The 13,332-nt window shown below is 41.9% G+C and overlaps 2 protein-coding genes across 6 annotated transcripts in view; one reads left to right on the top strand and one right to left on the bottom strand.

Annotated features, from left to right (window-relative positions):
• The window catches only part of LOC135520987 (ankyrin repeat and IBR domain-containing protein 1-like), a 99,583-nt gene extending 88,027 nt beyond the window's left edge, over nucleotides 1-11,556 (top strand). For all 4 annotated transcript variants that reach the window (XM_064946872.1, XM_064946874.1, XM_064946873.1 and 1 more), the window contains one exon: nucleotides 1-11,556. This exon is cut by the window's left edge and continues 394 nt beyond it. In XM_064946872.1, coding sequence (XP_064802944.1) covers nucleotides 1-497 — 497 coding nt within the window. In that variant the 3' untranslated portion in view covers nucleotides 498-11,556.
• The window catches only part of zgc:110410 (uncharacterized protein LOC553618 homolog), a 19,929-nt gene continuing 16,672 nt past the window's right edge, over nucleotides 10,076-13,332 (bottom strand). For both annotated transcript variants that reach the window (XM_064946877.1, XM_064946878.1), the window contains exon 10: nucleotides 10,076-11,555. In XM_064946877.1, coding sequence (XP_064802949.1) covers nucleotides 11,406-11,555 — 150 coding nt within the window. In that variant the 3' untranslated portion in view covers nucleotides 10,076-11,405. The remainder of the gene's footprint in view (nucleotides 11,556-13,332) is intronic.

Here is a 13,332-nt window from a genome sequence, read left to right as displayed (position 1 = left end):
CAAACACCAACCTGTTGGGTAACATCATGGCCTGGTTCCATGACATGAACCCTCAGAGCATCACCCTCATCCCCTCCACCACCAACACCACCTCCTCAGACACAGACCTAGACTTCAACACGGCAGCACAGACCACGGCCAACACAGCCCCCGAGGTGGAGGAGGAGGTCCAAGCTGACCTCCACCGGCCCCGTGCCAAGCCCCAGAAAGGTGAGGGCGAGGTGGGGGAAGATGTGGACTGTTTCCCCTTCCTTTGTCAAGGCCTGGAGGAGAAGGAGGCTGAGAGGGAGAGACCCACCCATCTAGACCTGACGGTGGGGTCAGAGGTCATGGCCCAGTCCTACATGGTGACTACCGGGACAGGGGACCGGGCCGGGGAGAGGCTCGCTGGGGGTAACGTTGTTCACGTTGACACGCCCATGTGTGACTCTGTGACCTCTGACCTTCTGCCTAGCACCAGCTCTTCAGAATGGGAGGAGCAGATACACCTGGTCTGATTGGTGGGAGAAAAAAAAAAATCTTAAGTGGGACGGAGGAGATACACCTGGTCTGATTTATGATTGGAGGAAAATTCCGAGTTGGTGGAGCAAATCCACCTGTTTATGACTCTGATTGGAGGAAACAAATGAGATGGGAGGAGCAAAGTCTCCTGGTCTGATAGAAGACAGAAGCCTTCAGAGGGGTCAAACCACTGACCGGCAGAGAGAGAAAGGACCAACCCTGACTGAGAGGGGAGATTACCAAGTAGCCAGTGATGGTGTTGGGGGGGAATTTAACCCTGACTGAGAGGGGAGATTACCAAGTAGCCAGTGATGGTGTTGGGGGGGGATTTAACCCTGACTGAGAGGGGAGATTACCAAGTAGCCAGTGATGGTGTTGGGGGGGGATTTAACCCTGACTGAGAGGGGAGATTACCAAGTAGCCAGTGATGGTGTTGGGGGGGATTTAACCCTGACTGAGAGGGGAGATTACCAAGTAGCCAGTGATGGTGTTGGGGGGGATTTAACCCTGACTGAGAGGGGAGATTACCAAGTAGCCAGTGATGGTGTTGGGGGGGATTTAACCCTGACTGAGAGGGGAGATTACCAAGTAGCCAGTGATGGTGTTGGGGGGGGATTTAACCCTGACTTGATTGTAGTGTTAGGAGGAGATATATGATGATGGAGTGTATTTCTCTTTCTAGTGTTCACAAGTACACATCAAACACTTGATAGTTGGTCTATATTGACATGAGATGCCCCCCCCCCCCCCCCCCCCCCGGGTGAACGACGGACAGAGGACTGGACGGACTCCTAAGAAGCGAGATGGAAGGTGTTTGACATGGTGTTGTTGGTATTGTATTACCCACAATGGATATTTGCTGAAAAAAGAATGATGATCAAGCTGCTTCTCTCAGATGATCTGTTTTAGATTACACCATGAGGTGATTATACTGCATCATTATAGTGAATACGTGTTGCAGGAGTTTTTAATCTAGTATTTTTTTTAATATTGATATTGATGATCATATTCTTAAATGTTTTCCGCTGAAGTATACTGTATTGTGTTTGGACTTGGTTCTGAGGGAGGCTGTAGTCAGCTGTACAGGAGAGTTCTGAGGGAGGTTGTAGTCAGCTGTACAGGATATTTCTGAGGGGGGCTGTAGTCAGCTGTACAGGAGAGTTCAGAGGGAGGTTGTAGTCAGCTGTACAGGAGAGTTCTGAGGGAGGTTGTAGTCAGCTGTGCAGGAGAGTTCTGAGGGAGGCTGTAGTCAGCTGTACAGGAGAGTTCTGAGGGAGGCTGTAGTCAGCTGTACAGAATATTTCTGAGGGAGGTTGTAGTCAGCTGTACAGGAGAGTTCTGGGGGAGGCTGTAATCAGCTGTACATGAGAGTTCTGAGGGAGGCTGTAATCAGCTGTGCAGGAGAGTTCTGGGGGAGGCTGTAATCAGCTGTACATGAGAGTTCTGAGGGAGGCTGTAATCAGCTGTACAGGAGAGTTCTGGGGGAGGTTGTAAATCAGCTGTACAGGAGAGTTCTGAGGGAGGTTGTAGTCAGCTGTACAGGAGAGCAATGCTGTGCTGCCTGTTTCTAGTAGTGTTATTATCCCAATATAACAGTGTACAGTCTGACTCAGCAGAAAAACCTAGCTCTCAGTCCCGTCCAGATCTGCCTAATGTTTCTGTAAACTGTTAGGTGTCAAACACTGGCTAACAAAAGCACCGTTTGTAATCACTAAGTGGACTCCAAAAACGAACTGTGCCTGAGATCTATTCCATGTTGTTGTACTGAACCCATTAGAAGACTGTCTTCGTGGACAAGGCTAGAACCCATTAGAAGACTGTCTTCATGGACAAGGCTAGAACCCATTAGAAGACTGTCTTCGTGAAGATGGACGAGGCTAGAACCCATTAGAAGACTGTCTTCATGAAGATGGACGAGGCTAGAACCCATTAGAAGACTGTCTTCGTGAAGATGGACGAGTCTAGAACCCATTAGAAGACTGTCTTCATGAAGATGGACGAGGCTAGAACCCATTAAAAGACTGTCTTCGTGAAGATGGACGAGGCTAGAACCCATTAGAAGACTGTCTTCATGAAGATGGTTGAGGCTAGAACCCATTAGAAGACTGTCTTCATGAAGATGGACGAGGCTAGAACCCATTAGAAGACTGTCTTCATGAAGATGGACGAGGCTAGAACCCATTAGAAGACTGTCTTCGTGAAGATGGACGAGTCTAGAACCCATTAGAAGACTGTCTTCATGAAGATGGACGAGGCTAGAACCCATTAGAAGACTGTCTTCGTGAAGATGGACGAGGCTAGAACCCATTAGAAGACTGTCTTCATGAAGATGGACGTGGCTAGAAACCATTAGAAGACTGTCTTCGTGGAGATGGACGAGGCCAGTAGCCCTGAAGGGACAATAGAGAGGAACAATCTGCTGCTGTTCACTCCAATAGGAAAACAACAGTAGAATTGTAATCAGATACGCTGTTCATGTTTATACCTAATAATGATGTCACTGGTTCATTCTGAACTCTTATAGGGCTGCTTTCTCAGGCGACCCCTTGGTCCTGGACTGAACATCACTTTCAATGGAGAATGTCCATTCACCACTGCTCTCTAGTCCAGAACTAGGTTTAGGCCGAATGAGGAAACCGGCCTGTTTTATAAAGATATATATATATATAAACCTGTTTACGAAAGTTGTAAGCCTTGATGGGACTCAGCAACTACAGTAGAGGGGTTCTGTGGGTCGTAAAAAAAATGGTTCTCTACGCAATTCATTAGTGCCTTTATGCCAATCTTTTTAAATGTATTGCCACATTTTACAGAGGTCTTACAGTAAGTAATCGTGTGTAGCTACACTATATATACAAAAGTATGTGGACACCCCTTCAAATGAGTGGATTCGGCTATTTCAGCCACATCTGTTGCCGACAGGTGTATAAAATTGAGCACGCCGCCATGCAATCTCCATAGACAAACACTGGTAGTAGAATGGCCTTAGTGAAGAGCTCATTGACATTCAACTTGGCACCGTCCTAGGATGCCGCCTTTCCAACAAGTCAGTTTGCCAAATTTCTGCCCTGCTAAAGCTGCCCCCCGGTCAACTGTAAGTTCAGTTATTGTGAAGTGGAAATGTCTAGGAGCAACAACGGCTCAGCCGCTAAGTGGTAGGCCACATAAGCTCACAGAACGGGACAGCCGAGTGCTGAAGCGCTTGGCACGTAACAATCGTCTGACCTCGGTTGCAACACTCACTACCGAGTTGCTTACCAGAGGCAGTTTGAAACGTCAGCACAAGAACTGTTCGTTGGGAGCTTCATGAAATAGGTTTCCGTGGCCTAGCAGCCGCACACGAGCCTAAGATCACCATGCGCAATGCCAAGCGTCGGCTGGAGTGGTGTAAAGCTCGCTGCCATTGGATTCTGGAGCAGTGGAAACGTGTTCTCTGGAATGATGAACCACGCTTCACCATCTGGCAGTCTGACGGACGAATCTGGGTTTGGCGGATGCCAGGAGAACGCTACCTACCCAAATGCATAGTGCCAACTGTACAGTTTGGTGGAGGAGGAATAATGCTCTGGGGCTGTTTTTCATGGCTCGATCTAGACCCCTTAGTTCCAGTGAAGGGAAATCTTTAAACAATCTTACATTCTAGATGATACTCTGCTTATAATTTTGAGACAAACGTTTGAGGAAGACCCTTTCCTGTTTCAGCATGACAATGCCCCCGTTCACAAAGCGAGGTCCATACGGAAATGGTTTGTCACGATCAGTGTAGAAGAACTTGACCGGCCTGCACAGAGCCCTGACCTCAACCCCACCGAACACCTTTGGGATGAATAGGAATGTCGACAGCGAGCCAGGAGGCCTAATCACCCAATATCAATGCGCCGACCTCACTAATGCTCTTGTGACTGGATGGAAGAAAGTCCCCTAAGTAATGTTCCTACATCTAGTGGAAAGCCTTCCCAGAAGAGTGGAGGCTGTTATAGCAGCAATGTTCCAACATCTAGTGGAAAGCCTTCCCAGAAGAGTGGAGGCTGTTATAGCAGCAATGTTCCTACATCTAGTGGAAAGCCTTCCCAGAAGAGTGGAGGCTGTTATAGCAGCAATGTTCCAACATCTAGTGGAAAGCCTTCCCAGAAGAGAGGAGGCTGTTATAGCAGCAATGTTCCAACATCTAGTGGAAAGCCTTCCCAGAAGAGTGGAGGCTGTTATAGCAGCAATGTTCCTACATCTAGTGGAAAGCCTTCCCAGAAGAGTGGAGGCTGTTATAGCAGCAATGTTCCAACATCTAGTGGAAAGCCTTCCCAGAAGAGAGGAGGCTGTTATAGCAGCATTGTTCCAACCTCGAGTGGAAAGCCTTCCCAGAAGAGAGGAGGCTGTTATAGCAGCAATGTTCCAACATCTAGTGGAAAGCCTTCCCAGAAGAGTGGAGGCTTTTATAGCAGCAATGTTCCTACATCTAGTGGAAAGCCTTCCCAGAAGAGAGGAGGCTGTTATAGCAGCAATGTTCCTACATCTAGTGGAAAGCCTTCCCAGAAGAGAAGAGCAAAGGGGTGGACCAACTCCATATTTAATACCCATGTTTTTTGGAATGAGATGTTGGACGTGCAGGTGTCCACATGCTTTTGGTCATGTAGTGTACAAACAACAAACACACGTTATAGAGATTCCACTCACAACACTAACACGTGTCCAAACCTGATACTTTATTTAAAGACATTTTTATAATTGTAGCCTCTCTTTAGTGTCGTATCAAGTTGTTTCCCAGAGTGTTTTATTGATATAATGTTTTATAAATTACATGTCTGATTTTGACCTGATGATATTGAACACTGTTTTACTGGGTTGTTAGTTATTTTGTTGCGGCTTTGTTGGGTTGTTCTTGGATGGACAGACATATCTGTGGGTCGATAACTGATCTACAAGTTGATGACGAGTGTTTGACTTTTGGGGGGAAAAGTATTTATAAAATGTATCCTGGAGCTGGAAAACACAATGCAGGACAGTGGGGGGAAAAAAACAGATGTATTTATTTAAATTGAAAGTTTCTTATTACGATTTGAAAATGGATATCAAGATATACTGAATAACTAATTTTGAAAGAAAAAACAACAAGTTGTATTGATTTGTTGCCTATATAGAGTATTAATAAATTATAAATGATATTGATATTTCAACGTTTCACATTTTGAAATTGATCTTTTGCCAAACCTAGTGTGATTTGTATTGGAAGTAATTGATCTTTAGCCAAACCTAGTGTGATTTGTAGTGGAAGTAATTGATCTTTAGCCAAACCTAGTGTGATTTCTATTGGAAGTAATTGTAAAGTGACTATTGAAACAACCGCTGAAGAAACTTATTGCATTGAAACGTGTCTTGCCAACGTCAAGCTGTGAGTGCCGTACACGAAGCTGGTGAACTTGTGGGACTTCAGTCATGTAAATTGATTTGTCCTTGATGTTTCAGCTGTGCATGAAATGAGTAAAACAGAAAATTACATTTGAATTTGGATTTTCTTGTCATTTTACTTTAAAAAATATATATATAACATTTTTAAAAAGGCAAATGTTGTTGAAAGCCGTACATTTTTTATTATAAAGCAACTAATCCTTGAAATACTATTTGCACTTTTATAGTCTATACCTTATACATTCCCTCTTTAAATGAAAACTGTTTTGATGTGTGGCCAATAAACATCGAATTTAACTACTGGGTGTAATTTTTTTTTTCCCCATACAAAAACATAAAAATCTATATCAATCTTAACCAGTGCTTTCTATGGAGTTGTACCTTCTATATTTGAGTCATTTAGCAGACGTAATGTCATTTTTGTTATAAAACGTTAATCTATATTTCTATCACCATCAGTGCTGTTTTCTATTGAGTTTTACTTCTGAGATGAATGTTATTTTTTATTATTATAAAACATTCGAAAACAAATAAAATGTTCAGCAACGCCTTCTATTATCGACATTCATACAGTCCTGTCAAAGTATTTATACCACTTTGACCTGTTCCACATTTCGTTGTTAAAGCCTGAATTCAAAATGGATTAAATGGATTGTTTTTTTTCTCTCACCCATCTATACACAATATCCCATAATGACATCACAATACCCTGTAGTGAGATCACAATATCCCATAATGACATCACAATACCCTGTAATGACATCACAATACCCCGTAATGACATCCCAAACCCTATAATGACATCACAATACCCCGTAATGACATCACAATGACATCACAATACGCCACAATAACAAAGTGAAAACGTTTTTAGATTATTTATTTTTTGCAAATGTATTGAAAATGAAATACTGAAATATCTCATTTACATAAGTATTCACACCCCTAAATCACACCCCTAAATCAGCTGTGAGTCTTTCCGGGTAAAAGGCGCCCCATGGTCAATTCGACGTCTGCTAATCATGTTAACGCGGAGCTATTTGGAGCCCTCTGCCTTGTTACAAAATTTGAGAGACACACGGCGATGATGCGGCACCGACCACATTGTAGGATCAAGCATATATTGTCTCTTAGTCTCTCTTAGAGCTTTGCACACCTGGAATGGCAAGACAGCCATTTTCAAGCATTGCCATAGATTTTCAAGCTGATTTAAGTCAAAACTGTAACTAGGCCTCTCGGGAACATTACATGTCGTCGTGGTAAGCAACTCCTGTGTAGATTTGGCCTTGTGTTTTAGGTTATTCTCCCGTTGAAAGGTGCATTTGTCTCCCAGTGTCTTGGAAAGCAGACTGAACCAGGTTTCCTCTAGGATTTTGCCTGTATTTATCTCTATTCCATTTATCTTCATCCTAAAAAACTCCCTTGCCGTTGACAAGCATGCCCATAACATGATACAATGTTGTTTATTCATCCTCAGTTTTCTCCTATCACAGCCATTAAATTCGGAACTGTTTTAAAGTCACCATTGGCCTCATGGTGAAATCCCTGTGCGGTTTCCTTCCTCTCTGGCAACTGAGTTGGGAAGGATGTCTGTGTCTTTGTAGTGACTGGGTGTATTGATACACCATCCAAAGTGTCATTGATAACTTCACCATGCTCAAAGGGATATTCAATGTCAGCTTTTTTATTTTAATCTTTTGTTTGAACCATTTACCAATAGCTGCCTTTCTTTGCAAGGAGAACCTCCCTGGTCTTTGTGGTTGAATCTGTGTTTAAAATTCACTGCTTGACTGATAATTGTATGTGTGGGTTACAGGGAGTAATTAAAAAATCCTGTTACACACTATTATTGTACACAGAGTCCATGCAACTTAAGTGACTTGTTAAGCATATTTTCACTACTGAACTTAGGCTTGCCATAACAAGGGGGCTGAGATCCTTGATAAAAACCTGCTCCAGACCTCAGACTGGGGCGAAGGTTCACCTTCCATCAGGACAACGATCCTAAGCACACAGCCAAGACAACGCAGGAGTGGCTTCGGGACAAGTCTCTGTATGTCCTTGAGTGGCCCAGCCAGAGCCCGGACTTGAACCTGATCTCTGGAGAGAACTGAAAATTGCTGAACAGCGAAGCTCCCCATCCAACCTGACAGAGCTTGAGAGGATCTGCAGAGAAGAATGGGAGAAACTCCCCAAATACAAGCGTGCCAAGCTTGTAGTGTCATACCGAAGATGCCTCGAGGCTGTAATCATGCCAAAGGTGCTTCAACAAATTAATGAATTAAAGGGACTGAATACTTATGCAAATGTGATATTTCAGTTTTTTTAAATAAACTTGTTAAAATTTCTAAAAATCTGTTTTTGCTTTATCATTGTGAGGTATTGTGTGTGTATATTCATGAAAAAACGAACAATTGAATCCATTTTTGAATAATTCTGTGACGTAACAAAATGTGGATAAAGTCAAAAGGTCTGAATACTTTCCGAATGTCCTGTATACGGCACAGCTGTCAATGTTTTGGTCCTTAAATTAAACTGGTGTCATTTTTTTTTTAAATTCGTCACAATTTTCTTTAACCAATGTTAGTCTTTAATGCATGGCTGACAGACAAGTTGCTTGCCTTTTCTCCCTTCCTGTTACGGATTTCGTTGTGGGAAGGAGGAGCGGACCAAAATGCAGCGTAGTTTTGATTCATTTTATTAAATACGGGATGTCACGCCTTGGTCTTAGTATTTTGTGTTTTAGTTATTAGTTGGTCAGGCCAGGGTGTGACATGGGTTTATTGTTTGTTGTATTCTTAGTGGGGTTTTTTTAGTTATTGGGATTGTGGCTGATTAGGGGTGGGTGTTGCATAGGTTTGGCTGCCTGAGGCGGTTCAGAGTCAGGTGATTCTCGTTGTCTCTGATTGGGAACCGTATTTAGGTAGCCTGGGTTTCACTTTGTATTTCGTGGGTGATTGTTCCTATCTCTGTGTTAGTGTTCACCAGACAGGCTGTATAGGTTTTTCACGTTCCGTTTGTTGTTTTTGTTATTTCATGTATCGTCATTTGTTATATTAAAAACATGAGTAACCAACACGCTGCATTTCGGTCCGACTCTCTTTCGACAAACGAAGAACGCCATAACACGGGAACTGTACACGAAAAACTAACAAAATAACAAACCTACGAAAACCAAAAACAGCCCTATCTGGTGCAAAGAGACAGGAACAATCACCCACAAACACACAGTGAAACCCAGGCTACCTAAATATGGTTCCCAATCAGAGACAATGACTAACACCTGCCCCTGATTGAGAACCATATCAAGCCAAACACAGAAATAGACAAACAAGACATCCAACATAGAATGCCCACTCAGATCACACCCTGACCAATCAAAACATAGAAACATACAAAGTAAACTATGGCCAGGGGGTGACATTTCCACTTGCCTCTTCCATTTTTTATGCTGCAATTAGTTGGTTGTAATTTTTGGTAGATCAGACGTTTCCAATGCGTGTGTGACATAACTCCACCATTCCTATTAATGATATCATTTATAAAGATTATACTGTTTTTAAAAAAAAAATGTATTTCCAAAGATATATATTTTTTTTTAGTCAATTCCTATATTTGAATTTAACCATAGAACAAATATGATCTTTTCTGGAGGATTAAAATGAAATTACAACCAACTTCTGGTGGGATCCAAATTTTGCATTTAATCGAAAACATGAATCGTTCAATGACACCTTTGTTTCTAAGCCCTGGATTTCTAGCCCCTTGATCTTATTGTTGGATCTGATTTTAATTGCTAACATTTCGATGGCCATAATAAATATGTATGCCGATAGTGGACAACCTTGTTTTTCTCCTCTTGACTGTTTAATACTTTCTGAGAAGTAGCCAATATTTACTATTTTACACCTGGGGTGACTATACATAACTTTAACCTATTGTATAAGAGATTCTCCTAAATTGAAATATTCCAGGCATTTATATATAAACTCCAGTCGTACTTTATCAAAAGGCTTTTCAAAATCAGCTATGAATACCAGGCCTGGTTTCCCAGATTTTTCATAATGTTTTATTGTTTCCAGTACTTGTCTTATATTATCTCCAATGTATCGTCCATGTAAAAAACCTGTCTGATTAGGATGAATAATATCAGACAATACCTTTTTAAATGTTGCTTTTCATTTTATATTTAATCAGTAAACATTTCTAAAAAAAAAACACAATTCCGCTTTGACATTATTGGGTATTGTGTGTAAGCCAGTGACATTAAATGACAATTTATCAATTTTAAATTCGGACTAACACAACAAAATGTGGAAAAAGTCAAGGGGTGTGAATACTTTCTGAAGGTATTAAGTTGTGTAACATGGAATGTCAATGGGGGAAATCTATACATCAAAGAATACGAAACATGGAAGTGCTTTCTGATGCCGATCCACTGTTGGGGCTCGGAACACAAGCATTTCTATTGGAGCTTGGAACACAAGCATTTCTGTAGGAGCTCGGAACACAAGCATTTCTGTTGGAGCTCGGAACACAAGCATTTCTGTTGGAGCTCGGAACACAAGCATTTCTGTTGAAGCTCGGAACACAAGCATTTCTGTTGGAGCTAGGAACACAAGCATTTCTGTTGGCGCTAGGAACACAAGCATTTCTGTTGGAGCTCGGAACACAAGCATTTCTGTTGGAGCTCGGAACACAAGCATTTCTGTTGAAGCTCGGAACACAAGCATTTCTATTGGAGCTCGGAACACAAGCATTTCTGTTGGGGCTAGGAACACAAGCATTTCTGTTGGAGCTAGGAACACAAGCATTTCTGTTGGAGCTCGGAACACAAGCATTTCTATTGGAGCTCGGAACACAAGCATTTCTATTGGAGCTCGGAACACAAGCATTTCTGTTGGGGCTAGGAACACAAGCATTTCTATAGGGGCTAGGAACACAAGCATTTCTGTTGGGGCTAGGAACACAAGCATTTCTATTGGGGCTAGGAACACAAGCATTTCTGTTGGGGCTCGGAACACAAGCATTTCTGTTGGCGCTAGGAACACAAGCATTTCTGTTGGAGCTCGGAACACAAGCATTTCTATTGGAGCTCGGAACAAAAGCATTTCTATTGGGGCTAGGAACACAAGCATTTTTGTTGGAGCTCGGAACACAAGCATTTCTATTGGAGCTCGGAACACAAGCATTTCTGTTGGAGCTCGGAACACAAGCATTTCTATTGGGGCTAGGAACAAAAGCATTTCTATTGGGGCTAGGAACAAAAGCATTTCTGTTGAAGCTAGGAACACAAGCATTTCTATTGGGGCTAGGGACACAAGCATTTCGCTACACCCTCAATAACATCTGCTAAATACGTGTATGTGACCAATACATTTGATTTGATTTGATTTCATTTTTAAAAAGGCATTATCCTAATTCCTACTCCACGCTCGTCCCTCAACTCCATCAGGGCAGGTGGCTTGTTGCGCTATCTGACGTGACAACAGCGTATTAAGTTAACGGCTGAGTCCAATGAGTGCCAGGAGCATGGTGAACAGAGAGATGATGTCCAAGTACAGGTTGAGAGCAGCAAAGATGTACTCCTCTGGTGAAATGCTGTATTTGTGGTTCCCGCCCAGTATGAGCTGAGTGTCCATCACCAAGTACTGGAGAGAGAGAGAGAGAGAGAGATATATATACACACATATACACCATAATTTGCAAATAAATTCATTAAAAATGTGATTTTATGGATTTTTTTTCTCATTTTGTCTGTCATAGTTGAAGTGGACCTATGATAAAAATTACAGGCCTCCCTCATTTTTTTAAGTGGGAGAACTTGCACAATTGGTGGCTGACTAAATACTTTTTTGCCCCACTGTATATATATATGTATATCTAGGTTGTTTCTGACTGCTTACAGAATGAGTCATACACAGCTTTTTTTCATTTTAAAACCCCCCACATGGGCGACCATTCCTAAGCTTCTTAAAGTGTATAAAGGACTACATACATTTTTATTGAGATGTCAGTGAATGTGTATTGCTTGGTGGTATGAAGGTGCCTGAAAGGACTAGATTTCTTAAAACCTGTTACGGCTTCGGTTTCTGTACAGGCATCAAAAATCAGCAAAATTCCAGAGCGCCAACTAATAGTACTCCATACAACTCAAACTTTCATTAAAACACACATGCTGGGTACTCAATTAAAGCTACACTCGTGAATGTAGCCAACGAGTCAGATTTGTAAAATGCTTTTGGGCGAAAGCATGAGAAGCTATTATCTGATAGCATGCAGCCCCCAGAAACACACGAAGGGGACGTAAACAAAAAAATTATCGCAGCCGGCGCTACACAAAACGCAGAAATAAAATATAAAACATTCATTACCTTTGACGAGATTCTTTGTTGGCACTCCTATATGTCCCATAAACATCACAATTGGGTCTTTTTTTCGATTAAATCGGTCCATTTATGAACACAGTCAAATCCAGGAAAAACTCTGTTTCAAAACGCAACGTCACTTTTTTTAAATTACAAAAGTTGCCTATAAACTTTGACAAAACACTTCAAACTACTTTTGTAATCCAACTTTAGGTATTAGTAAACGTTAATAAACGATCAAATTGATCACGGGGCGATATGTATTCAATAGCAGCAAGTTTGGAAATCGTCGTCCATTTTCTCCCTTTCATAACTTCCTGCTGTGTACTTGACGACAGGATGTGCCTATTACTCATCTGACCAAGGATTAACTACAATACAATTCACAACACTGGCGACATCGTGTGGAAGCTGTAGGAACTGTAAACCGGTCGCTATCTATTTTACCTTGCCATAGACAACACAGAGACTGGCGGATTGATATTTTTTCTTCTAAAATGTGAACTGGTTTCCTTGGGATTTTGACTCCGACACACGTTCTGTTATAGTCACAGACATAATTTAACCAGTTTTAGAAACTTCAGAGTGTTTTCTATCCACACATACTAATCATATGCATATACTATATTCCTGGCATGACTAGCAGGGCGTTGAAATGTTGCGTGATTTTTAACAAAAAACTGCGAAAATTCGCAGCATCCTTAACAGGTTTTAACAACCCTAGCCAATGAAAGGACTAGCTTTCTTAACAACCCTAGCCAATGAAAGGACTAGCTTTCTTAACAACCCTTGCCAATGAAAGGACTAGCTTTCTTAACAACCCTAGCCAATGAAAGGACTAGCTTTCTTAACAACCCTAGCCCATGAAAGGACTAACTTTCTTAACAACCCTAGCCAATGAAAGGACTAGCTTTCTTAACAACCCTAGCCAATGAAAGGACTAGCTTTCTTAACAACCCTAGCCAATGAAAGGACTAGCTTTCTTAACAACCCTAGCCAATGAATGGACTAGCTTTCTTAACAACCCTAGCCAATGAAAGGACTAGCTTTCTTAACAACC

Source organism: Oncorhynchus masou, chromosome 29 (assembly GCF_036934945.1).
Source record: "Oncorhynchus masou masou isolate Uvic2021 chromosome 29, UVic_Omas_1.1, whole genome shotgun sequence".
NCBI classification, from domain to species: Eukaryota; Metazoa; Chordata; class Actinopteri; order Salmoniformes; family Salmonidae; genus Oncorhynchus; species Oncorhynchus masou.
The sequence above is the reverse complement of the archived record's forward strand: the minus strand, read 5'-3'. Positions and strand labels throughout refer to the sequence as shown.